Source organism: Podarcis filfolensis (assembly GCF_964270895.1).
Source record: "Podarcis filfolensis genome assembly, chromosome: 10".
NCBI lineage: Eukaryota > Metazoa > Chordata > Lepidosauria > Squamata > Lacertidae > Podarcis > Podarcis filfolensis.
In genome coordinates, this window is record NC_139612.1 from 52,813,298 (window position 1) to 52,840,161 (window position 26,864).

The following is a 26,864-nucleotide window of genomic DNA, read 5'->3' on the forward strand; positions in this document are numbered from 1 at the left end:
TCTCGCTTTATTGGCCAAGGGAGCCGGTATACAGCTTCCGGGTCATGTGGCCAGCATGACTAAGCCACTTCTGGCGAACCAGAGCAGCACACGGAAATGCCTTTTACCTTCCTGCCGGAGCGGTACCTAATTCTCTACTTGCACTGGCATGCTTTCGAACTGCTAGGTTGGCAGGAGCAGGGACCGAGCAATGGGAGCTCACCCCGTCGCGGGGATTCGAACCGCTGACCTTCTGATCGGCAAGTCCTAGGCTCTGTGGTTTAACCCACAGCGCCACCCGCGTCCATTGAGTATGGTAGCACCTCCCAAAAAAACCAAAGCCAAGTGGGGCTCCAAGTCTAGGGTGACCAAACATCTATTCCTTGCATCCGTTCTGTTAGTAGCATGACCCTGTTCCCCGCCTCCCACAAATAATGTAAAAAAGCTTTACACAAACATTGAATAGGGGAAGGATGCCACTGTTTCCCTCTACAACCGTGTGTTACCGAGTCTGCAGCTCACATCTGATTTAGCAGCGGTCTTGAAACTCATGGATTTACTTTAATTCCTGTGCAATTTCATGTGAGATGGACAATATGTAAAACAACCAATAAAGCTACTTGGGAGCTCGGCCGAAAGGGGTGGAAGGTTTTGTGGTGCCTACCTGGAGTAGCAATGAAGGTTAAATAGAGTTCAGAGCAGATGCAGGTAACTGACTTTTTCTTGGTTCTGAACAGACACCGGATGATCATGAGGCAGAGACGGGGATCAAGTCAAAAGAAGCAAGAAAGTATATTTTCAATTGTTTGGATGATATGGCACAGGTAAGAACGTTGGTGAAATATTCAGGGTAATATCCAGCCATATAACCCACCGCAGGATAACAATGTATTCTCCATTCTTGTGCAAACTCCCATTGGAGAATTTTGGTGTTATATGCTTAAATAATGTGGGGGGACACCCCTGTGGGTCTGCTCAATTTGTTGCTGCTGCACTCACTGGTCATATTCCTCGGCCATGCCTTTGGTGCCATGTGAAAGGCCTTATGTGTGTACATCACAGTACATGTAAGGGCCCTCCATGCATTTGTTATAACCTGTGGGGCAGGCATAGGCAAAATCAACCCTCCAGATGTTTTGGGACTACAACTCCCACCATTCCTAGCTAACAGGATCAGTGGTCAGGGATGATGGGAGTCGTAGTCCCCAAACATCTGGAGAGCCGAGTTTGCCTATGCCTGCTGTGAAGCAACTTGCACAAAGGGAGAGTGTCTGAATGCTAGCTTTGCCTGCGCGGTTGAGGACTCTGTGAATCTTTGATCTTTCGCAGACTGTTCCCCTGATCCTGCCAAACACGTGTAGGCATCAGGCTGGGTGTGAATTCTCTAGACCCAGGACTTCCAGAAATGTAGTTTTGCTACTGATTCAGTTTTTCCTTTCAGGTGAATATGACAACAGACTTGGAAGGCAGTGATATGTTGGTTGAAAAGGCAGACCGGCGGGAGTTCATAGATCTGTTAAAGAAGATGTTGACGATAGACGCGGATAAGAGGATAACACCGATCGAAACCCTCAACCACCCATTTGTCACCATGACGCACTTGCTGGACTTCCCCCATAGCACCCAGTAAGCTCCTTTCTCTCTGCTTTGGGTTGCAGGTCTTGGAGCAGTTTCTGCCCAAATGTGCTTTGAATTTGAATCGCAGCCAAGCAGAGTGAATACCAACAGGACCTGGATGCCAGGAAAACCATTATCATGGCAAGAATGTTTTGATAAGTGTAGCTGCCATCTCCTGGTCCTGACAAGGCCTAAACTGAGTTGCTTTAGCAGCTCTGGGCCAGTGAGACATTATTCAGGAATGAGCGATATGTTTTGGTGGCTTGTTCACCTGTTCCCTACCTTCTACAGGTGGTAGGATTAATTTTCATGCAGTAACTCTGTGGGAGGATAAGGTAGGTGAGTGGACTCCAAAATCAGAAGTTTCACTGCCAGGATCTGTCTGTCATCCCAGCAGGGTGAGAGACAAGATTCTATGAACAGAAAACAGGGACACTCTGTGTACTTTTGTAATTCAAGAAAACCTTTAATAAAAAAATATATTTTTTTTTAAGGAAAGGCCACATTCACACCATACATTTTTAAAATACTATGGTGCCACTTCTATTTTATCTATTTATTATTATTTTATATTAAATTTATAAACGTAATAAATTCATTCAAAGATCTCAGGGAGATGAAAATACAGGATAAAACCACAAATTAATAGTTAGCACACAAAAAAACCTCCCCTTCCTACAGACACATTTAAAGGTTGTACAATGTTAATCAGCCCAAGGCCTGGTTGAAGAGGGACGTTTTCGCTTGGTGCCTAAAGATGTATAATTAATGCGCCAGGTGAACCTTTTTAACAGTCATGGCTTCCACCAAATAATTCTGGGAGTTGTAGTTCATTATAAGACTGCTTATAGTTGTTAGGAGGCTCCTATTCCCTTCCAAGAGCTACAGCTCTCAGAGTTATTGAACAATCAGTCCCTCTCCACGGGGAACTCTGGGAATTGTCCCTCTGTGAGGGAAATATAGGGATCTCCTCTCAGCACCCTTAACAAACTGCAGTTCCCAGAATACTTTGCAGGGAAGCCATGACTGTTTGAAGTATTTTAATAGCACTCTAAATGTAGGGTGTGAATGTGGCCAAAGTTGCTGAGGGAAGTCATGGAAACACTTTCTTTCCTGAGGGTGGAAACCACTTCTGAAAATGGCGGCCACAAGCCTTATTAACACATTTCTGTAATGTGAAGCGCAACTTGCCTGCTGCTGTGATGTCATGACGTTTTGCATTTGCTTGCCCTTGCCCCACATCATTTGGCTGTGAGTTCCATTTTTATACCACAAGACAAGATAAGCTGTATTAAACATGACAGAGGTCAGGAGGGCAGCAAGACACAGGACTCTTACTTTCAGTAGCAGCTGGGTGTTTTCAAGTAACCTGTAGTTACACGCGAAGAGGTGTTTGGATGAGCATTTCTCAGGAGCTATTGATCACTCTGGAATCTTGCCACAAAGTGGGAAGCTGGACTTATTGACCCCAGAGAATATGTTTCTTGCAGTAGAGCTTCTTTGCACAACTAAGGGAATGTGCTCATGCATGACATCCAAACTGTCATAAAGTTACATTCCTTTTTATTTTATTTGATCTTTATACAAATGAAGGGGCAGAAAATGGTAAGGAGCGTCCACTGGGTCTGCTTGCTACAGGGATCATGTTAGTAGCAGGGACTCAGCTTTGGAACTGCTCTCTGTAGTGTGTTTCGGAGCGGGGGCTTCTCCTGTTTCTGGCATTCCTAGAATATTTAAACTTGCTGAGGTTTGGTTTCAGGGCTGGAGTGGTTTTAAGGATTGAGGACAACAAGCAACAATGTAAACTGCACAGAAAATAGGCTATGATTCGCAACTGATGCTTCATTGATAGTACAGATCATTGTGAGGCTTTTGAGCCTTGGAACACACCAACATTGCATCCTTGTTTCTGTTTTGTAACAGTAGATTCCATAGCTGCCCTCAAACAATCCCAGGAACTGTAGCGTGGCAAGTCTGATAGGGTTGGGAATACTAGCTGCCTCTTGCCACTCCTCTGGCAGAACAGCAGTTCTCTTATTTCCTAGAAAGAAGTCATGTCTACCAAACAATTTAAGTTTGTGGTGTATGTACATCAGTGGTGAAATGGGCAGTATCCCTTTGGCTTTCCTGCTTCTTCATGCCCTCTTTCTCATAAACAGTGTCAAGTCCTGTTTCCAGAACATGGAGATTTGCAAGCGGCGGGTGAACATGTACGACACAGTGAATCAGAGCAAGACCCCATTCATCACCCACGTGGCCCCAAGCACATCAACCAACCTTACCATGACCTTCAACAACCAGCTCAATACAGTTCATAACCAGGTGAGGGGAACCATCATAATGCAGTCTCTGTGTGTGTGTTTGCGTGTGTGTATGCAGGCTTGGCCAACTCTCTTTGAAACTTTTCCACACACAAAGACTTCACCAGATTCTTGATTAACTCTTATTAGTGGAAAGGGATCTGTATATTCCCCACTCTGCGTGATCACAAGATTTTGGCATTTGGTGCAGAATAAAGGCACTTGCAGTTTACAGGAAGGGCAACAGGTCAGCAAAGGGACCCACAATAAATCCCTGGCTGCTCTATCTAAAAGAAAGCCCTCTATGCTCAAGAGAGCTTCTCTCAGTCAGGGTAAACAGACCAATCAATTGACTCACTATAAGGCCATTATTTCAGTCTTCCATAGCTTCCATAGCTGCCCTCAACAGTCCATAATTTCATGAGGAGAGCCTGATAGACTTCCTTCTTTGTCATTCCACCTCTGCAGGTGGAGGAGAAGGAAATATCCTTTCGAGGGGCAAGACAGGTTTGCATATATATTTTGCTTCCCACTCACCCTCAGCAGATGTTCTTGGTTTTAAAGAATCCAAATTCTTGAACAGAATACGTGTTTCTTGAAAAAATAATTTTTAATATCCTTTTTAAAAATCTAGTATGCAGGCAGCGCCATACGTGTCAGAGGGCAGAAACACCAAAAATTCTCCCAGTATCTAGTAACTGCATATGCCTGCAAATATCCTGCTGTCACCCACGCCTAATATAAGGCCCTTACAGAGTCATGTAATCCACAAGCCTCATTCAGAAAGCGGAAAACAGCTGGTGTGCCGAGCAGGTAACTCATCAAAGTGAGCCAAGCCACCAACTGCGGATCAAGTCATTCACACACATTATAGGATTAAGGAATTAAACACATAAAAATATTTAGCAATTTTCCAGTCTTCCTTTTCATAGGCAGAAACGTATATGCATCATTCTGTACCTGCATGACAACAGTGCACTTACCCTCCTGCATTCTTTCTCATATACGGACACACAAGAAATGCAGGCCGCATTCCTTTGCCCGATTACGCGAGATGAAGTCTTAATGAACGTAGTGGTACTTTCTTCAGAGTAGACGTGTATTGAATTGGACTGGTAGATCCTTCCTTTCCCCCACAAAACACACACGCACACATTGCAGGGGATGTTGGCAATGACAAATTCCTGACCTTGATGCTACCGGCTGCTTTTGGGGGGGCTGCAGGCTCAGTGCTCCCCAGTTGTTGCCGTTGTTGTTGTTGTATTCTGATCATTCCTCAAACATGAGCAGAACAGTGGTCCATGCAATGGCTAAAGAAAAGTCTTCATCCTTACACATCCTTAGCTTCCACCTTTTTACTTATACCCTCCTCCCCTCTTTCTGCTTCCCTTCTTTATGTTGCTTGCCTTTCCTTTTTGCAACTTGTTGTCTTGCCTTATTTATATTACCTTCCATTATTATTATTATTATTATTATTATTATTATTATTATTATTATTATCTTTTTTCCAACATTGCCATCTCCTTCATATTATGTTTTTATTCCATTTTAAATCCCACCACTCCTTTAGGCCACCACCCTGGCTCCCACCTCCACCACCAGTGCCACTATTTCCTTAGCCAACCCTGAAGTCTCCATACTAAACTACCAATCTGCACTCTACCAGCCCTCGGCAGCCTCCATGGCCGCGGTGGCCCAGAGGAGCGTCCCCCTGCAGACGGGGACAGCGCAGATATGTGCTCGCCCCGACCCCTTCCAGCAAGCCCTCATCGTGTGTCCTCCAGGCTTCCAAGGTAAGAGACGCTGCTTATCTGCTACAAACCTGCCATTCCCTTGTCTCATTCGAAGCGTTTCTGCTTATCGGGCCAGTGCATTTCTCTGGGATGCTCCTAGCATTGACAAAGGAGATATGCTTGGCATGCAGAAACGAGAAACGAAACCCAGGTAGAAGTTAAGAAGAACCTGCTAGCCAAGACCAAAGACCCATCTAGTCCAGCCACCCAGATGCCTGTGGGAAATCCGCAAGCAGGACCCTCAGACAAGAGCACTCTCCTCTCCTGTGGCGTTCAGAAGCACCCCTGCCTCTGACTGTGGAGGCAGCATCAACCAGAGAGGGGCCACCAATCAGAAGAAGAGGACCTGTGTTGCATTCAGGGCCGCCCAGGCTGAGTCCTTAGGCGCCTCAGTAAAAAGATGGAAAGGCCTCTTCTTGAGACCTTGAGGAGCCACAGGCAAACAGGGTAGTTGATCTTGGACTAGGCCAGGGGTCGGCAACCCGCGGCTCCGGAGCCGCATGTGGCTCTTTTACACCTTTGCCGCGGCTCCGGGGCGGATACTAGCGAGGGGAGGAGGCGCATTGTGCGCCCCGACACTCCCCACTGTGGCGGGCGCGGTACTGGCTGTGATGTCGCATGGGGGCGGTGCGCGCGTTAGTCACGCACCGTCCCGACGTCACCTTCCCGGTTTTGCGGCTCCCAGGTTTTTTTTCCTTCGGAAATGGGTCCAAGTGGCTCTTTTTGTCTTAAAGGTTGCAGACCCCTGGGCTAGACAGATGAGCCAGTCTGACCTGGTATAATCTGAACTGGAGCTTCACGGCGGAGTATTTGAGTACAGCGGTACCTTGGTTCTCAAACTTAATCCATCCTGGGAGTCTGTTCGACTCCCGAAACAGTTCGAAAACCAAGGCTCGGCTTCTGATTGGCTGCAGGACCTTCCTGCACTCAAGCGGAAGCCACGGCGGACGATCAGCTTCCGAAAAACATTTTCAAACCAGAACACTTCCAAGTTTGCGGCATTCAGGAGCCGATTTGTTCGACAACTAAGCCGTTCAGGAACCAAGGTACCACTGTATTTTAATAATACTCAAGAAGTCTGTGGGAGACAAAATGTATCTCCTGAAGCGGTGGCATAAATATGCTCCTGGTGACGCAGTTGCACGAGAAAGCAAGACTTCCTTGGCCCTTTGCAGCTTCTGAAATGTCGTCGGTGAAAGTCACGCAGAGCATGTTGCAGTAGTTTAGTAGCTGGAGAGCTATGAGGCTTGGGTTAAAGTAATGCTTGGTTGATTGCCAACCTGGTCCGCTCGGTGCCCTTACGGGTATGGTGTCTGAAATGAGTCTCTCTTGGAATGTTAACTAACTCCGTTTTCCTGGCTAGTAACGTGACTGAGAAATAATCCTCCTGCAGATAATTTCATAGATTCAGCCTGGGCATTGGTTCAGAAAAGCTTATAGTGCTGCTGCTGCTGCTAAGCTATTCTTTGTCCCCATTAGGGGAAACCACATGCGTTTTGGGCAGACCCATAAAGGAGCAGAATAACTGCCTGTTTCCTCAGGTCAGGAAGGATGGAGCTTGGGTGAGAGCTTAGACTGGAGGCCTACATAAGAGCTGGAAGCCCTACCATTCCTGGCTTTCATTCAGGCCCTGATTCCAATAGGTATTTTCATGTGCTTCCTCCTCTGCTGAGTAGCCTCACGGGCAGCTAACTGGCCACTTCTGAAGCCCATGCCTGTCTCACCGTACCTTCTGCTCCTGTGTTCCTGGGAGAAAGGGTGGGTGGGTGTGCACATGAGAAATGTCCAGAGACCTAGGTAGTTGGTGTGGGGACCTCTAGTCCTGGGGAAAGGGATATCCAGGACTAAGCCATCAGGTTAGAAAAGCATGACTCAATAAATCAAAGCTTTGCCTAAGACGGAATATTCCCCTGACCCATCAGTATAGCTGCACCCAATACACAGCTGTGTGATGTGATCCTAACCTTTGGCAGATGTGTTGAACAAGGGTGCAGGTAGATGTGCATGGGTTGGGTTGCAATGCACTACAGCCATGGTCAGTTTTTTGGGAGGGGGTTTACTTGGTGGGATTTGGGACAGGGAAACTGAAGAAAAGACCCATTTCTTCTACCCAGGAGCTGTCCCTGCCTTCGCACACATCTGGGTTCTGCTGCCGTCTGGCAGCCTGCGCTGCTGCCACCTGGCTCCTTCTCTCTCTCTCTCTCTCTCTCTCTCTCTCTCTCTCTCTCTCTCTCTCATTTTTATCCAAAGATATTAAAGTTCTTTGCAGATATTGATGTCTCGGCGCACTGCTGTGCAGCAGACGTTTTATCCTTTTTATGCGGGGTTAAAATAACATAAAAGAGCTTGAGGGTGAAATCCTGAAAAGTCCCCTGAGTCTTATTTACAAAAGCTACAAAGGGCATTTTGACTATTTTGGGCAAATTTTTATCCTCAATTATTTCTTCAGCTCAAAAGGCAGGATGGCAGAAAGGATGACAGGCTGCTGGAGTCTTAATTTCTCCCCTTGTGTGTAGCAACAGGCGGCGCTTCCTCCGGAGACGGAGATGTCTCTTTTTCAGCTGTGGCATTCAGCCAGCCTGTATTGGGAAGCTATTGGGAAGTGGCACAAAAATAGATGTATTGACTCCACTTAATTCCTACTCCACCCCATCCCAACGGCTCAAGGACAGTAGCAACCATTCAAAGCAACACAAAACATAAACAGATAAAAAAACACAGGCACAGAATTTCTTCTCTTTTTCAGAAGGGAATGGAAACGCGCCTCCTTTTTTGTTGTTCCTTCTGCCTTGTTTTGCTGTTGTTGTTTTTTCTTATCCAGGCCCTGTGTCCCCGGTGTTGCTATTTGGGGTTAAAACTCTCTTCCTGTCAGTTTTTGGATTTTAAAAGTTTTAATTGCTTAAATTTGTTTCTGTTGAAGTCAAGCCACGATGCCCACTTCCCAGTGGTCCATTCAAAAGTGGCAAAACCCTGTGTGGGTTATATGTCCCAGACTGGGGCAGGGAGAAGGGTGTTTGGCGATTTTGGGGAGGAGACGAAAAGGTGGACTTGCTGGTTCCAGCAGCACTCTTTTTGGTAACTGCACACAGTGGTGTCTGCGGGTGGTCGTGGTTTGGGTAAACTGACCTTGCAGGCCAAATTGGACCCCTTCGTGGGTCAGGCTTGGCCCACAGGTTCCCAACCCCTCGTGTTCAACTAGGTGCCACACTTCTCCACCCCACCCAAAAAACATGTAGCTCTGCCTTTGCCAACCTGGTGCATTCCATATGTTTTAGGCTGCCAATCCTGATGGAAATTGTAGCCCAAATCTCCCGGATGGGACTAGGTTGGTGAAGCCTGATGTTCCATGGGTGGGATGACAGCTACTACCCCAGCTCTGAAGACCCCACTGCAGCTGCTTGCTGGAGAGGCAATGAGCTTTTCAGGTTGCGTGTTAGCATTTACACTGAAGCTAGCTGGCCTCTTCAGTATGTGATGGAAAGCTCAGTGAATCACTTGGCTTTTCCTCTGTTACCGTCACAATCATCTGGCTTTCCTCTGTTGCTGTCATTGCGGTTTCAGGGTTGACTTGAACGGGCAAAGCGACCGCCGGTGGTTCCTATATCACAGTTCAAGATCAACCAAGAGAGTTTGAATGCTCACAAAGTGTTTCAATATCATTTGACTCAGTTATATCCGTATCGCTATGCTCTTTTCAGCCTTCCGAATGCAGCATATTTGCTCTGAGTTGGCAGGTCCTCACTTCTGTTTATTTAATTTAATTTATCACAGGGATTTATACCTCACCCTCCAACAGCTTCCCAGGGTGACTTACAAAAAGTTAAAACCACTAAGCCTTTGTAAGGTTGGGTATGACTCTTTTTTAATGAGCGTATGGTGTATGAAAGGTGTTGCTGCATATATTAAATTACAATAAGGCAGATTAAAACAGCAACATTAAAACAATCAGCAGAAGTAGCATAAAACGAGTCTGCAGATGTAAAAGCAGCATAAAATTAATTCACAGTGGATTTTAAGCAGTCCAGGAAAAGAAGAACGTGTTTCCTTGGCTCCCAAAAGATGTCAAGGCAGGCGCAAGGCAAGTTTCCCTGGGGAGAGAATTCCACAGTAAGGGTGCCACCACCAAGCAGGAACCGTCTGTCCCGCCTCAAATGGTGAGGGAAGCCAAAAAGGATCTGGGTTGAAGAGCCTCCTTTATTGGATTGAGGTATAGTCTGCATTCACAGGATTGTAGAGCCTGATTTTCAGAGATGCTAAAAACTGGCCTAGTGGGTCCAGCTTTGCTTATCATTGGCTAGGCCACAACTGAAATTGAATGCCCAGTCTAGGTTGGCATATTATTATAACCGTGTACAGACATTGCGGAGAACTCTGTGGAGAGCAATAAGGTGGAGTAATACAAAGGAGAAACTCCTTCCTGCCTAAGAAAAAGCTAGCTAGTGGAAAATCAAATTTCTCCTGAAATAAATTGATAGATCTGAGCTGTGGTGGTGATGATGCTAGAATTACAGTTTCAGGCTTTATGAAATCTAAAGCTAGTAATTTCCTTTCTAATGATTATTTGCCTGAGGTACTGCTGGAAATAGCAGAGCCAGCCTTCAAAAAAAAGTCCTAGTGGGGTGAGTGAGGTATTCTTTTTCTCCCTTGTATTTGTAGCACCCATATATTAATCTATGTGGAGGGTCTGTGGACCCTGTGTTCGGGTGGTGAAGCCTTACAGTTCAATTATTTTATTGTATACGTGTTTAGTGAAACACGTTACATTGACTTGTGCTTCTGTATGTGCTTTGTGTTTCTTTTTGTATTGAATCGTTCTGGCCTATGGTTCTGAGTGATAACAATTTATTCACCTAAACCAGGAGTAATCCGCTTCGGCCAGTGCATGGAATGTGAGAAGAGACATGTTCAAATGGCAGGTTTCGATGTGATAAAATGGCATGATTGTCAACCAGAAAGTCCGTCTGGCCAGAGAGGAGAGTTGCCCAGGAGAGTTTAAGGTGCTTGTTCCTAGAAAAACAACTGATGATGGCTAACACTTTTTATCTTTTCTTTTCACAGGGTTACAGACATCCCCTTCAAAGCATGCTGGGTATTCAGTCCGGATGGAGAACGCTGTTCCAATCGTCACTCAGGCTCCTGGGGCTCAGCCCCTTCAGATCCAGCCAGGACTTTTAGCACAGGTAAATTTGAATAGAACCGTAGAATTGTAGAGTTGTTTAAGGGACCCTGAGAGTCATCTGGTCCAACCTCCTGCAGTGCAGGAATCTCAACTAGATTGTACATGATAGATGGCCACCCAACCTCCGCTTAAAAACCTCCAAGGAAGGAGAGTCCACCATCTTCCGAGGAAATCCATTCCACTGTCGAACAGCTCTTACTGTAAGCTGTCAGTCATAATGCAAAGAGTTGGATGCAGAGAGCAACTATTTTTTCAGTTTATTAATTAGGAGAGTGCCGCTTGTGTGTGGATGCTAATTTGGATTTTGACTATTAAAGGGTTCATGATGCTGCAGTTTTTTTACCCACCAGCTTTTAATTCCCTAGAGTCTCTCACTAATGCAGATTCCCCAAAGCTCTCACTATTGACCCCCTGGGATCAGGTTGAATAAAAACCCAGGGGTTAGAAAAGGGCCAAAAAGGGCTAGGGGCGGGGAAGAAGTTTACGAAGTATAGTGTGAATACTTTAATTAAAAACTCACGAGTGTGAGACATAAAATAAAAGGCATAGGAAAATACAGGGAGCACCTTCTTTGACAGTGAGGAACATCTGCATTTAATAAGATGATTCCACAACACAACGGTATTCCTTTTTTTCACATTTAATGATTCCTACTCATGGTGATTGCCGATTTTAAAATGTTGATTATATATTGATATTTCTTGACCTTGTTTCATTTAGATTCCTATGAATTTGGGCTGACAAATTTGTATATTCTTTAAGTGGTCTATGAACTCAGTCTAATGGCGCCTGAGAACACCATGCTGTTTCACAGAATTTGCTATCCATTTTTTAAAATCCACTTGTCCCAAAGACCAAAAAAAAAAAAAAAAAAAAGACATTGAGGATGAACGATCTGTTCTACATCTTCTCTTCATTATGTTAGGGAAATAAAGTCTAAATATTAATAATGACATCACTGAACATGGTGCACTAAGAATATAGCAGAGGTCATTTTAGGTCAGGTGCAGCAAAGGTCTGACTCTTTATAAGGCAGCTCCATACAGGGTGTGGGGCATTCGACCACAGCTGCCAAACACTTAGGCTGTGCTGCCAGACACTTAGGCTGCATACACACCTTACATTTAAAGAATCCCAGGGATTATTAGTTTACCTTTCACAGAGCTACAGTTCCCAGCAGCCATAGCAAACTATAGTTCCCAGGATTCTTTGGGGAAACCGTGTGCTTTGAAACATAGGCATGCATATGCAGCCTTGGGGACTCTGACCATCCCATTATATGAGCCCCCTTGTATTCCAGACTAATTCACTTTGAATCAGTGCGTCAGAGCGAATGTTGTTGTCTGTGCCAGAGCATTCCAGCGTTCTCAGGCATCAGCAGACTCCAAAATCCTGCCAAAGCGTTGCCTTGCCTGGATAGCATTCCAGCGAGTGTTAGTTCAGTCCTTTTCCTTTTGCCTGCTGCCAGCCCAGCTTATCTGGGAAAGGCAGTATGGAAAAGAACTTGAAGCTTGCCTGATTTCCTTTTCATTAACTAAGTGGTGCCTCCTGTTCCCATGAAGAGTCTTTGTTAAGCAGCTGCCTCTTTGACATGAATGAAGTCCACCTCCATGAGAAGCACGCCATCCTTTTCCAAGTGGTACACTCGAGGGGGGGGGTGTGGCGGCGGCAGGGTGGAAAGACAGACCTACCCATCTCATTTAAAAATAAAATAAATGGGAGCAATTCAAAAGGGCGAACGAGAAAGGAGGAGGGTTTGGTTCCTCCCCAAGCTAAAAGAAAGTAAGTGAATTTTGCAAACGTAAATATGTAAAATATTTGGACAGAAGCACCGTGTGAAATGGTCTGGCTGTGAGCGTGTACAGTTTCAAAACTCAGACCCCAAACATATTCCAGACTTCTCAGTTGGCCTTAGTACAACTGGCAATCCCAGTAGACAGACTCAAAACACGGGGCTAAGCTGAACGCTAAGGCAGTAGTGGAGACTGTCCGTAGAATCATTGTACCACTTAAGCAGTGGCTAAAGATTGAAGTGTGAGCACAGCCTGGGATTTTTACATTCTGCAGGAGCACCAAAAAATTAAAAAACTAATCCTGCACTTTCATAAAGGGCCACTCCCATGATTAATTGTGACAGGTGACAGGAGGGTAGTTGTACAGCAACGTCCGATGAGCCATAGGTTCCCCACCCTGAACTTTTCGAACGAAACAGGTAGTCCCAGGCAAGTATCTAGAATTTCAAAACATCACGGCAATAAACAATTAATATAGAGGGTCAAAGGAATAAATTCCACGTAACACATGAAACTATCAGGTAACAGCCAGCCTCAACCTGGTGCCTTCCAGGTGTTTTGGACTTCAACTTCCATCAGCCCTGGCCAGCATGGGCCAATGTTCAGGAATGATGGGAATTTTTGGCCAAAATATCTGAAGGGGCACCAAGTTGGGAAAAGGGCTTCCGGCCCACAGGCTGTGACTTCTATGGATGCTTAAACCCTCACAGCTCTCAATTTAGAAACTGACCTCTTTGAAGAACATTTCTAAGTTGCCACCTTCTTTCCTAGCTTGAGATGCTGTGCATTTAAGAGCTACATGACAAACAATAATTCAAAAGGTGCAGCTGTCCCCAGTAGGTAGAAAGCTGTGCCTGTTGAGTTTTTGGCAGGAGGGGGGAAATAGCAACCCTGCTTTAAGGTCCCGATACTGTGAAATATTTACGTCCAACATCACTGGAAGGGTAAGGCTGATGGGCTGAAGCTGGTATATTATCTTCAGAGATGTTGATTGCAGGAAATGTGATATGCAAGTCAGATGAAGTGTGCTGCATGCAACTCCTGGAGCAGGTGGTGAAAAATCAGTCATCACATCCAACCTTTTAGGATTTGTTTTTACCCACACGAGGCAACTATATCAGTTTGCCTGACTGTACAGGTGAGAGACAGCTCTGGTTGCACTCTTTGTAAGCATAGCTGCAGTTTCTTAAAGAGATATGACCTATTAAGGTAGGACCGCCATGATTCCTGGTCAGGGCTTGTCCTATTGGTGGGGAGGGGAATCAGATTTTGCATTAGAGAACCTGAATTTCTTCCTTAACAATTGGAAGAGAAGTGTGTGTGTGTGTGTGTGTGTGCGCGCAAAACACACACACACAGATCACAAGATCAGGGTTTTTCATGAGAATGTAGACTAATGCCAGCTCAATACATTTTGCCAGTCACAGGTGGTATGGTAAGGCAGAGACACTTACCTGACCTCCCAGCAGGTGAATCATGGCTTCTTAACAGGTGGGGGAGGAATGAGGTAGTAGGGAGGGCAGCGTAATGCAAACACACCAGCAGCAGTGCCGACTTCATTCAGCCAGTGTGTTTGAATGTTGCAGACCTCACTGCTGCTTCACCCCTTCTGGTAAGTAGCAGCGACTCACCTGCCATGCTGCCCACAATGGCATTTTGCTGCCCGAGGCAGAGCAAGCAATGCCTCCCCTCCCTGTGAGGGTGCTTAGTACCCAAGACCAGCCACATTATTTTGGTACCTGAGAGAGAAAGTCACTGGCAGTAAAAGCATAATAATAAAAACAAATGAATAACAATGTGCTCCCCTTTCATGAGTTAGCTGCCCGAGGTGGTCACCATACTAATGTTAGGGCTGACTGTTGGATAGAAACACATAGGCAACCATGCAGACTATACACCAGGGGTGAGGACCGTGTGGCCCTCTAAATGTTGTTGAGCTCCCACTCCCATCAGCCTAAGCCAGCAAACTCAAGGGCCAGGGCTGATGGGAGTTGTAGTCCAAAGGGCCACAGGTTCCCCATCTCTGCTCTACATATTCACTCAGAAGCAAGTCCTGCTGACTTTAAGGGAAGCTGACTCCCAGGTCAGTGTGCGTAGGATCAGGCCGAACCCAGTGAGGCTAATTCCCGAGTAAGCATGCATAGGGTCAAGTCTTTATGTGGCTATCTGAGGACAAAATGAGTGCTTAGCCATGGAAATGGATGGCGCCCCAGTCAAACCAGTGGCTTGGATTCTCCCAGTTAACCTTTTCCATGCAAACGGCTAGGAAAAAAGCCTGCTCCCGATTCTTGAACGCCTGAAACAAATTATTCATTATTTTTGAGAGTAAAATCCAAAGTGCTTTTGTGCAGAATTTCGGCCTTCGGAGTGTTGAGTGCTCACAGCTGTGGGTATTAAGCTGCCACCCTTGGTTTCCAGGAGCAAGCAAATCTTTTAGCACATGCATTTCTTAAATCTGTTCTCAGAAGGGATTAAGTTGCCCTGCCGTGTCATGCAGGGGGAATCTGAATGTGACCTACTTGTAAAATATAATATGACTCCAAAATTGAGTCATTTGAGCAAGATGACACTTGCGCATGTCTTAGGTGACAGTCTGGGCAGAATTATGCTTACATGGCAGTGAGGCTGCTCACATGGAACAGGCCTTGGCACCTCCTAGCACAGTTACCAAAAGAAAAGAGGACTTCCCGCCGGTTTGATGAAACCTAACATTTCACAATCTGAACACTTTCTTGATAATATAGTGCCTATATTCAAAAGTCCCCACAACATTTTTAAAGTCACTGATGTCAAATGGCACATGGGTATTGGTTGGCATTCATCCGGCTTGGGAGAAAATGGAAGTGTGCACCTTCCGGGGGCGAAGTCAAACAGTAACATCTCAAATATCCCGCTCAAGAGTCTGATCCTATGTAAAAGGAATGTATTCCTTTACGCAACCGCGGCAACCAGAATCGTTGTGGCAAAAAATTGGAAAACTGGTAAAATACCAGAATTATTAGAGTGGAGAATCTAATTTCTTGAATTCACAGAGATGGCAAAATTAACAGCATCAATTAGAGGCTACTCTAATCAAAAAATTAATAAAGAGTGGGAATGCGTTAAGGAATACATGCAAAAAGTCGGTGCTGGAGCTTAAAAATTAATATGCAAAAGTTTAAAAGGCGCAAGGAGATAGGACAATAATATATTAAGGATGGAATAACAAATAAAGTGAATAGTGGAGGGAAGTACTGGGCTGTGGGGGAGGGAGGTGAAGGGATTAATTGAAACTCTTAAAGATTGGTATAGGATTTAAGAGATTTAAATTTTCATAAAGATTCTATAAGGAAAGCAGAAAGCAGCAAGAAATATCAAGTAAAGGTATCGGAGAGGAGATCAGTGTAAATGAAAACATGAGACTTATGGTTTTGTTACATATGATTTTATTTTGGAGTTGTCTGTTTATTTTGGAGTTGTTTGTTGTAAAGAATGCATATTATGTGAATAAAATAATAAAGGATGGGGGGGGGGGGAGAGTCTGATCCTATGAAGGATCCACTCAGGAGTGATCCATGGTCAGAGGCAGAAACACTTCTGAATACCAGTTGCTGGAAAACACAGGAGGGGAGGGTGCCATTGTGCTTGAGGGTTTCCCACAGGCATCTAGGTGCCACTGTGTGAACAGGGTGTTGGGCTAGATGGGCCATTGGGCTGATCTCGCTCCCTTTGAACTCATTTGGACTTCTGAGTAAAAGTGTATGGCTGCCTGTGCAAGCCTGCTAGGGTGAATAGCTGCAATTTTGTGCACACTTACCTGGGAGTAAGTCCTATTGGGTTCAGTGAAGCATATTCCCTAGTAAGTGTGCATGTGAAATCCAGTGCCGTATGTACTTTCTCAAATGTAAGCCCCATTGAACACAGAGTTTGAGGTCAGAGCGCAGCCCTAAACACCCTTGCAGCCTGATTCTGTGCATATTTACTCAGAAGCTAACTGAGTTCAATAGAGCTTACTTCCAAAGTAAGTCTGCTTAGCATTGCAGCCCCTACAAGAGAGTAAGTCCTGTTGCCTAGGATTATGCTGCTTCCACTGCAACAGATAAGAAACGTGCATTTGTACTTGAGCTTTTAATACCAGCAATTTTGTCTTCACAGCTGTCTTTGAAAAGACCTTGGTTTAAAGTTGGGTTGACGTCCTCTCGACTTTATAGCATGCTGCTCTTTGCCTTGTCCAAAACTGACTGAGCTACGCTTGTTGCCTTTGAATTAGTTCCATGGGATTTTTTTCCCTGCCAACTTATATTGAATCTGTTCTGTGCGGTATAGTTTGTAACATGCTTCTTAAAAAAGTACGGGTTGGCACTGAATTTTGTGATCGTTCTGTTCTACAGCAAGCCTGGCCTAGCGGTACTCAGCAGATCCTGCTCCCCCCAGCTTGGCAACAGCTGACTGGGGTAGCCGCCCACACCTCAGTCCAGCATGCAACTGTAATTCCGGAGACCATGGCAGGGACCCAGCCCCTGGCAGATTGGAGGTAAACAGGAAGGAAAACTTGTATCTGTCTGTAAGGTACCAGCTTTGTGAGAGCCTGAGTATCTGTGATCCCATCTTCATTGCATAATGGCTCCATGAGCTAAGCACATAACTCCCGGGTGCTTGTTTCGTATGCACGGTAGTGAATGGCAGGATGTGGTGACGTTTATCCAACTTCCTGACAGTGGAGTCGCTGCTGCTTACAGAGAGGGAGAGGGGCAATGCAGTGGGGACATTGGCCCTGTGCAAACACACCAGCAGGAGCCAGTATGTTGCTCTTGCTGGCGTGTTTGCACAGTGTCAGCCTCCCTGCCACTTTTCCCTACCACTCTCCCTCCTCATAACCAACACTGACTCCACTGCAGGAAGGTCGGCTAAGTGCCACCACCCCACCTTTTGCTACTGTGTGTGTATAACATTTTTAATATAAACAGCAGAAGCTGTTTCCCATAAAGAAAACTGCTTTGAAAATTGCAAGATTCACTCCAGGGTCTTCTAGGCCGAAGACCATAACCTTGTGTGAAAAAGTCATCCCTCGTCAAAAAGAACGACTACCTTGAACTCTTCTGATTTCTTCCCTACTTTTTGTCCCAGGCAACCGAATGAAAGTTAATTCTACACTAGCCCTTTCCCCCAAAATTTGTTTGCTCTCTTTTTATGTAGTGACCAAGTGACAAACTTGTCGGTTTTGTTTTATTGCAGTGTTTTCAGGAGTGTCTTGTATCTTTTCAGGCCTGAGTTTTGGCAAATATTTTTGCAGCAATAACACAGGTGTGGCACCAACCTGCCTGAGCAAGACCTGCAAACAGAAAACATTTAATTAAAGGCACACAAGCCCTTAAAAGACTTAGTAGTGCTTTGCTTGCCCACTTCTGCTCAATATTGACTATGCCACAACTAGAGTCATATGTCCAGTGTGTTGCCATATTTTGGGAATAATGCTAAGATGTTGGGCATAATTCATTGGAGAGTACAGCATTGGCGTGGTGGAATATGAAGAGAATGAGTCTATTTTATTGTTTAAGAGAAAGAAAAAGCAATTAGAAGAAATTGGTAATCCTTCATGTGGGTACAGAAACTGACGCTGGGACAGTTAAGATAGGCTATTCAAGAGGTTCTTCATCAAAAATCCTCCAGCTGCAGTCAGCAAGTAGCCATAAGTTAGGCAGGACCTGCAAAGAGGAAGCTTTCAATTAATGTTGCTGGGGATCTTTGCTGAGTGGAACTTAACTTGTGAACAGTCATAATAGGAGAATATTAGTAATGGGCAAGGAAGCTACTGGATAATATAGTACTATATTAAGAGCTTGAGCAGAACTTCCATTTTAATTACACTTTCAGCTAACTGCAGAAAAGCAGTGCTTCAGCAGCACTAAAGGTAAGCAACTTAATGTACGTGGTGCTTACTTGGAAAGCTTGTGTATAACAGCCTTCAACCTGCTGCTACCTTAACATGCTGTAAGCCTAGTCTTGAATATGGGACTAGATGCAAATGATCAAGTCTTGAATAGGGGACTAGATGCAAATGATCAGCTCTTGTGGGCTAGGGTCAACATGCACATAAACTCTTAAAAAAAGAACAAGAAATGAAATGAAAAGGTTATTTCTCACAAGGCACACAGTGTGGGATGCATTACTATATTAAACAAACTGTTTAATATAGTTTTGCAGACAAAACATTAAGATGGCTGGCACTGCCTCTCCTACCCGGCACCCAACTGATCTTTGCAAGAGGCTAAGAATAAGGCATTAATAAAAGCCACCGTTTCTCCAGGAGTGCTTCCTGAGCCTCTGTGCTTGTAGCAAAATGACTTCTCAGAAAGAGCAACTGGCAGCAGCCCTTTTATGATCTTTGAGCTTCCTCTTTCTTGCTTCCCCCATTAAATGCTTCTTAAAAGCTGTATAGGGACGACTCTCCTCTGTACGTCGGCACACGCTGCAGAAGCTCTCTGCAGTTTTGTTCTTGGATCGCTAACTGCTTCCATGGAATCGTGGAGAGAAGTTGATACTTATTTATTGCCCTCTTTGAAGCCTTTGTGCCGAGGCGAATAATGGAAGCTTGAAACTTGCAGCAGGCAGATGGAATTCTGGTGGAGTTCCACCCTTCCCTTGGTATCCCTCCCACGTTGCTGTCTTCCCTCTGCTCTATCCATTGTCAGAAATAGTCCTTGCCCTTGTAATGCGAATGTGCATCAAAGGAACTATGGCAGTGCAAGAGGCTGTGTCAGTTGAGCCATCGGGGCAGAACTTTGGGGGAGATGTCCAGGGACCCACGCAGCAGAATGAGCAGGATGGGCCCCATATGCAGCAGGGCTGCCATGTCACATGTTGCAGTAAGTGAAAGAAAACGTGTTGCCGCCTAAAGAGCCCATAATTCGCTCCCCATAGGGCTGATTAGGATCTAAACTTACCTACCTGCAGCACTGAGCAGTGCGTCTTACTGAAAAGAATACTAGCTTGTGGCTAAACCTCATGTGAGCCATTGGTCAAGTCAGTACAGTTGTACCTTGGATCCTGAACACCTTGCACGTTGAGCGTTTCGGCTCATGAATGCCGCAAACCCGGAAATGACTCTTCCGGTTTGCAAACTATTTTTGGAGGCCAAATGTCTGACGGGGCTTCCACATCTTCTGATTGGCTACAAGAGCTTCCTGCAGCCAATCACAAGCTGCACTTTGGTTTCCTAACGTTTTGGAAGTCAAATGGACTTCCGGAACGGATTCCGTTCGACTTCCAAGGTACGACTGTATTTCTAAAAAAGCCTGATGCCAGCGCTGAAATACCCTACATTGAGCTTTCTGGGATGCTGTTGTGTTTGTCATTCATTCATGAGCATTCTTCTCGAAATGTACAAAACGCCTTTTTCTCCACTTTTCTTGCAGGAGCACACATGCTCACGGAAGCCACTACAATCCCATCATGCAACAGCCGGCACTTTTAGCAAGTCACGTCACCCTTCCAGCAGCCCAGCCCTTAAACGTGGGTGTCGCTCACGTCATGAGGCAACAGCCAACCAGCACCACCTCCTCTCGGAAGAATAAACAACACCAGTCATCAGCAAGGTATGCACCGGAAAGGGGGGGGATGATATAAAGAAGGGAGACAAGGAAGGTATCTTCTGTTCACCGCACTGCCTTGTGGTTAAGGTGAGAGACTAGGTCAGGGTGGGAGACCTGGGGTCATCCAGATGTTGCTGCGACTCCTAACTCCCATCAGTTCCAGCCAGGATGATCAATGGTCAGGATTGGTTGGAGTCCAGCAACATCTGGAGGGACACAGATTCCCTTTCCCTGGACTAGATCAGGAATGGGGCTGCTGACCCTTCTAAATCCATCTGCTTCCTCTTACCTCAGTAAAGGCACCCCACATACCACCCTGCTGCACATCAGGCTGTCTGTACCAAAACATGGAAATTAATGTGCTGTGGGAACGGGGTTGAGTGGGCATCATTAATTTGCTCTTGTTTTCATTATGTGTTGTGTGTGTGTGTGTGTGTGTGTGTGTGTGTGTTTTCACCTTGCATTTTTGTGTTGTGCACCTGGAATCTGGATGGAGGGCAGTATACAAATAAAATTAAGAGGTGGCAGTGCCCTGGAATGACCCTTTAGGCTGCTGTAATTCTTATTTATGGACGAAGCAATAGGTCTGAGAGGGAATTGACAAAGGCTGCAAAGTGAATTTGTGGATTTGCAAGAAAATAATATATATATTTTTAATTTAAAAAACCAGCTTGCTCAGTAGGACCTCAAGGTTTGCAGATGTAGGAAAAATATTGGGGGGGGGGGGCTGAACAGGGTGTAAAAAACAAAACCCAAGCAGCCCAATGGACTAGGCATGGCCAGTAGCCCCACAATGCTTAGACTCTGTTGTTGGGGAGAGGGCAATGAGGGCAAGGCAGAAGGGAATGGAGTGCAAAGGAAGATGGTGTGGTGTCTGGGAGGAACACTAAAGAGGAGCAGCCTGCCCCGAGGTATTTTCTTTCAGATCCTACTTGCTTCAGTTACAGTTTCTGATGTGCCACCTTTTTTGGAATGGCCACAGAGGAACAGGGGACTGACAAGAGTGCAAATGGTGCATCAGCAGTTCCTTCCCTCTGGCTTAGAATTTCTCTGATGGGACTTGAGTATTAAGTATTAGCATACTCCACATGCACTGCAGAAGGTTCTGCTCTGTTTCCCATGAGGAAGTTTGAAAGCCACTCCAACAGAAGCCTATGCAATTGGACCTGTTTAAACCCATTAAAGTGATGTCTTGGCAAAATAGGAGAATATTGAACCACTTTTAAAGGCCTGTTATTTCTGCTTCAGTGAATGAGTGTGTGTGCGTGTGTGTATACACATATGCACAGACATATACACACAGAGAGCAGATCAAGTTAAATATAGACAGTGTGATGGCAGAGGATGCCTTGTGCCTTATGTTTGAGATGATCATATTGTTCATAAGAAGCAAGAGAGTCAATGGATTATACAAACTACCGCAGATTAATGACACTTGGAAGTTACCAGTATCTTGCAGTTTCAAGGGTATTCTGCTAATGGTCTCTAATTATTTCTTTTCCTTTCTCTCCTTGTTTAAACTGGGGATATAAAGCTACTAGGGGCACAGGTGGCTCTGTGGTCTAAACTACTGAGCCTCTTGGACTTGCTGATCGGAAGGTTGGCAGTTTGAATCCGCACTATGGGATAAGCTCCCGTTGCTCTGTCCCAGCTTCTGCCAACCTAGCAGTTTGAAAGCACGCCAGTGCAAGTAGATAAATAGGTGCCACTGCGGCAGGAAGGTAAATGGCATTTCCATGCGCTCTGGTTTCCGTCACAGTGTCCCTTCGCACCAGAAGCAGTTTAGTCATTCTGGCCACGAGACCCAGAAAGCTGTCTGTGGACAAATGCCGGTTCCCTCGGCCTGAAAGCGAGTTGAGCGCTGTACCCCGTAGTCGTCTTTGACTGGCCCTAACCATCCAGGGGTCCTTTACCTTTACCTTACCTTGCTACTATGAATAGGCTTCTGAGAAGATGGGATTTTAATGACATTCCAACAAACAGAAGCCATTACCCACACTATGAAATACCCCCTGGATACCTTCAGTCTTATATGTGGGGAAATGAGATTGTTAACCCAGTTAACACATCCATTCCTATTGTGATTGCTTTGTGGCATGACACCATTTTGCTGTGCACTCCCCCTCTCCTGTGCTGGAGAGAACCTCTAATTTTTAAAAAATAAGATAAAATAAAATAGGAGTATATGAAAGCACTGCAGTCTCACTGCATCAAGACTGCCTTGCCTCAACTTCAAAATTATGCCCCCTTCTATTATAGATGAAATATCACGATTGCCAGTGAATATTCTGTCCCTGTCTTTATATGGTTGGCCTATGTTTTTTGACTGAATGAGTGAGAAATGTCTCAGTTCTTCCTCTGTCCCAGTCTATAACAGGGATGGTGAACCTCTAGTATCCCCAGCCAGCACAGCAAGTGGCCAATGATGATAGAGGTTGTAGTCCAGGTGTGAGGGCCCTTTGGCCCTCCAGATGTTGCGTAACTGTAATTCCCATCATTCCTAGCAAGCGTGGCCAATGACCAGGGAAAAGATGGGAGTTGCTGTCCAACGACAGCTGAAGAGTCACAGGTTCCTCATCCCTGTTCTATAGCTTCTTTGGGAGGAAGGGTAGGAATGGATATTTAATCAATCAATCAATATGTCTGCCCGTTCCCTGAGGTCCAGTAATGAACCTTGCTTCAGGTTTCGTTACGGTCAGAGATGTGATTGTTCTCCACTATTAATAATCTATGCTATGTGCAAATGCAGCCTGTATCTTATTGCTGCTGCTGCATTTATTGGATTATTATATAGATTGTGTGTTTTTAACATACTTGTTTACGGTGCTTATGATTTTATTGCTTTGGGAACTCCTTGTTGAAATGTGGATTATAAACACTTAACATTAAATTAATGCATTAAGTTGTGCTTCCAACAGGTGACTGCTGGGTGCAAGGATAATACCTTAGACTGGAAAGGTGGCTATTGTTATTTCCCACAAATGCAAAATCCGTAAAAGGAGAAATTATGAGAGAGTTGGCCAGATCCCTTAGTTTGGCTCTCTGCACTGCAAAACACAAGCCAGGTTCTGCCCTGTGACACAGCAGATATAACTGCATGGGCGAAATGTCTGGGCACGTATTAAAACCACTCCCAAGACTGAATCAAACTCCTCCCCAGTGGGTGTTGAGGAACATTGTCATGGCAGATGTTTGAACCATTTGCATGACTACACTGTGCCTCTTTTGTGGGTGGAATTTAATCGACGTATCTGTCAAAACATTGCTTTTAATGAACACTAAAATCCCTCTTAATAGCATGGGAAAGAGAGGAGTTGAAATGGATCTGCACTTTGCAGAACACAGAAGTGTGCGTTTCTGCTCTGCCCTGGCCAAGGCCAGAGGACCTGTAATGAATTTACAGCCAGTCCCTGTCTCCGTACAAATCGGCTGCTTTAAATCCTTCTCCTTTCTCTGCTGCCCTTGTTTCGTTTACTTTGGGTGCATTCCAGCCTACTGTGCCCACGTGAAATGGAGAGCAGAGGCTGCAAAGGCCTGGTTAGTTAATGAAAAGGGGAACATGCTCTCCTAGCACATTTCAGGCTACCAAAACACCCCCCTTCCTACATATCTGTAGTGTTTACACAGGGAAATGGGAGAGGAGACCAGGCCCCTGCAGACTGAGCGATTCCCGCGGCCTCCACTTTGCATTATTGTAACCCAATGAGTGATATGCTTCTTTTGAGAGAAGAATGCTCTATATTTCTCATTGGTATTCAACAAGCACCATGAATGCTACTGTGCAGTCATTTGTTATGCAAAGGACTCAGTGCAGTGTGATATGTCCATAATTCCCTCCCTTTGATACATTCCAGCTACTCCCTTTGTTCACTCTCAGACCGAACTGAAAATTCAAACAAAGCCTGGCTGCAGAGTGTTTCCTCCAGAACCAAAACTTGACTTGCTTTGAACACTTGTAATGTTTTGCTGTTAGAGGGACCAATAATAACAGTAATGCCTGGGATCTCTGGCCTATGCAACTGTGAGCAATTGCCAGTATTATCATCATCATTTATTAAGTTTATATACCCCCCCTTCACCCGAAGATCACAGGGTGGTTCGCAACATAAAAATACAAGAGAACACAAAATACATAATAAAACAAACACAAAACAATACAATACAGTGGCACCTCTGGTTACATACTTAATTTGTTCTGGAGGTCCATTCTTAACCTGAAACTGTTCTTAACCTGAAGCACCACTTTAACTAATGGGGCCTCTTGCTGCTGCTGTGCCGCTGCCGCATGATTTCTGTTCTCATCCTGAAGCAAAGTTCTTAACCCGAGATACTATTTCTGGGTTAGTGGAGTCTGTAACCTGAAGCGTATGTAACCCGAGGTACCACTGTAACTTCCCTCCCACAAACACATTTAAAAAGCCGTAGAATGTTAATCAGCCAAATGATTGGTTTAAGAGAAATGTTTCCCCCGGCACCTAAAGAAGTATAACGAATGCGCCAGCCAAAATTTCCTGGGGAGAGCATTCCACAAGCGGGGAATCACTGCAGAAGAGGCCCGTTCTCCTGTTGCCATTCTCCAGACCTCTCATGGAGGAGGCACATGAAGAAGGGCCTCAGAGGATGATATCGGGGTCCCAGTAGGTTCATATGGAGAGAGGAGGTCCTTGAGGTATTGCAGCCCTTAGCCGTTTTAGGATTTTTTTGGTCAAAACCAGCACTTTGAGCTGGCGTAATATGCTCAAACTCTCACGCCCCGGTGAGCAACTAGGCTGCTGAATTCTACACCACCTGAAGCTTCTAAACTTCAGAGGCAGCCCTATGTATGCATTGCAGCAATCTAACCTAGAGGTTCCCAGAACAGAGTTAGGTTATCCCTGTCCAGATAGAGGCACAGCTGGGCCACCGGCTGAAGTGGATGAAAAGCACTCCATGCCACTGAAGCCACCTGAGCCTCAAGTGACAGCAAAGGATCCAGAAGAACCCCAAAGCTACATGCCCACTCCTTCAGAGTGAGTGTAAAACCATCAAGAGCAGGCGACCTCCCATCCATCCGATTTAGGGAACCAACCACAAACAGTGCCTCTGTCTTATCTGGACTGAGTTTCAGTTTGCTGGCTCTCATCCAGTCCATTACCCAGGCAAGACGACAGTCCAGCACATCCACCGCCTCACCTGCAGATGCAACATGAGCTGGGTGGGCCAGTGGCCTAACTCTGTATATAAAGATTTCTGTGTTTCTTATGCACGGAACTGTGCTGTGAGGAAATGTACATAAATAAGCTAGGAGTGGAGAAAAGATGTTGCAGCGGCGGAACTGTATGCATGCAAATGTCTCTTCGTCTCTCTTCAGAAATATATCCAACTTCGAGGTGTCCTCGTCTCAGACGATCAGCTCCCCACAGCGGTCTAAGCGAGTAAAGGAGAACACCCCCCCTCGCTGCGCCATGGTTCACAACAGCCCTGCCTGCAGCACCTCTGTCACCTGTGGGTGGGGTGATGGGGCTTCCAGTACCACACGGGAGCGGCAGCGGCAGACGATTGTCATCCCCGACACACCCAGCCCCGCCGTCAGCGTTATCACGATCAGCAGTGACACGGACGAGGAGGAGGAGCAGAAACATGCACCCACCAGGTGAGGAGGCGTAGGGCGTGTTTGCTGGAGCGCGGGTACATTGTTCTCACGCATGGGGGCGCCCGAATGTGCGGGCCTGTGCAAGAGAGAGGAAGCGAGAGGTTTAGAACTCTGGTCTGTCAGACCGTGGCTACATTGACATCACACATTGGAATCCATTTAAATGGCCATTTAAAGTGCTTTCAACTGGCTTCTCCCAGAGAATTCTGGGAGCTGTAGTTCTTTGAGCGTCCTGAGAGCTCTTAGGCAGCCCCAGAGCTACAATTTGCAGAGTGGTTTAACAAACAGTTACTCTGCACAGGGAACTCTTTAAGAATTGTAGCTCTTAAAATTGTTTTAAAGGTGGAAATTTTCATAGTTAGAAAGGGCTCCTGCTGGACCCAGAACAAATTTATTTGCTAGGTGTGAAAGGCCCATGATGTTCCTGCTCTTTACTATACCTTACAAAACACATTTCATAGGTTAACCATACATCTAGTGAAACATGTCAAATGCTAGAACTATTTTATTTTTTTTTACTTTTTAATTTAATGTGTGGGCTTTTTCAATCCACTGTTCAGCCAAAAAGGCTCCCAGATCTGCTTACAGTTAGTAGCAATAAGATGGGCTCTATGCTCAGATTAACCATCTAAAAGACATGACACAAAAGGAAAAGGGATTAGGAGGGAAGACGGGGAGAATGAAAGTCAGACCTAGTTCTTAGCCAACTCAGGCATTTACAAGCATGGGCCTAGTCAGGACTTTTGTTAGGGGGCAGAACCTCAGTTAGCTATGGATTTTTATTGATTTTGAGGGGGGTCAACTGCCCCTCCCTGCCCCACCTTGGCTATGCCCATGTTTACAAGGACTTTATAACTTCCCAGTGAGGTGGGAAGATAGCTCCCTGCAGTTTCTCTGGCTGCTGGATGGGGCCAGGGTAATTTCCCTCTTGTCGTGATGGTCTTCCTGGGAGAAGAAATTCACATTTTCATATCAAAATGGGAAAAGGCACTAAATGCAA

At 45.5% G+C, this 26,864-nt stretch overlaps 1 protein-coding gene across 7 annotated transcripts in view; it reads left to right on the forward strand.

Annotated features, from left to right (window-relative positions):
- The window catches only part of HIPK2 (homeodomain interacting protein kinase 2), a 165,965-nt gene that overhangs the window by 119,001 nt on the left and 20,100 nt on the right, over positions 1–26,864 (forward strand). For 4 of the 7 annotated variants that reach the window (XM_083574188.1, XM_083574191.1, XM_083574187.1 and 1 more), the window contains exons 5-12: positions 717–803; positions 1,421–1,605; positions 3,756–3,918; positions 5,467–5,689; positions 10,748–10,869; positions 17,032–17,174; positions 20,056–20,235; positions 25,583–25,864. In XM_083574188.1, coding sequence (XP_083430314.1) covers positions 717–803; positions 1,421–1,605; positions 3,756–3,918; positions 5,467–5,689; positions 10,748–10,869; positions 17,032–17,174; positions 20,056–20,235; positions 25,583–25,864 — 1,385 coding nt within the window. The remainder of the gene's footprint in view (positions 1–716; positions 804–1,420; positions 1,606–3,755; positions 3,919–5,466; positions 5,690–10,747; positions 10,870–17,031; positions 17,175–20,055; positions 20,236–25,582; positions 25,865–26,864) is intronic. The other 3 variants (XM_083574192.1, XM_083574193.1, XM_083574190.1) reach the window with 1 other exon arrangement.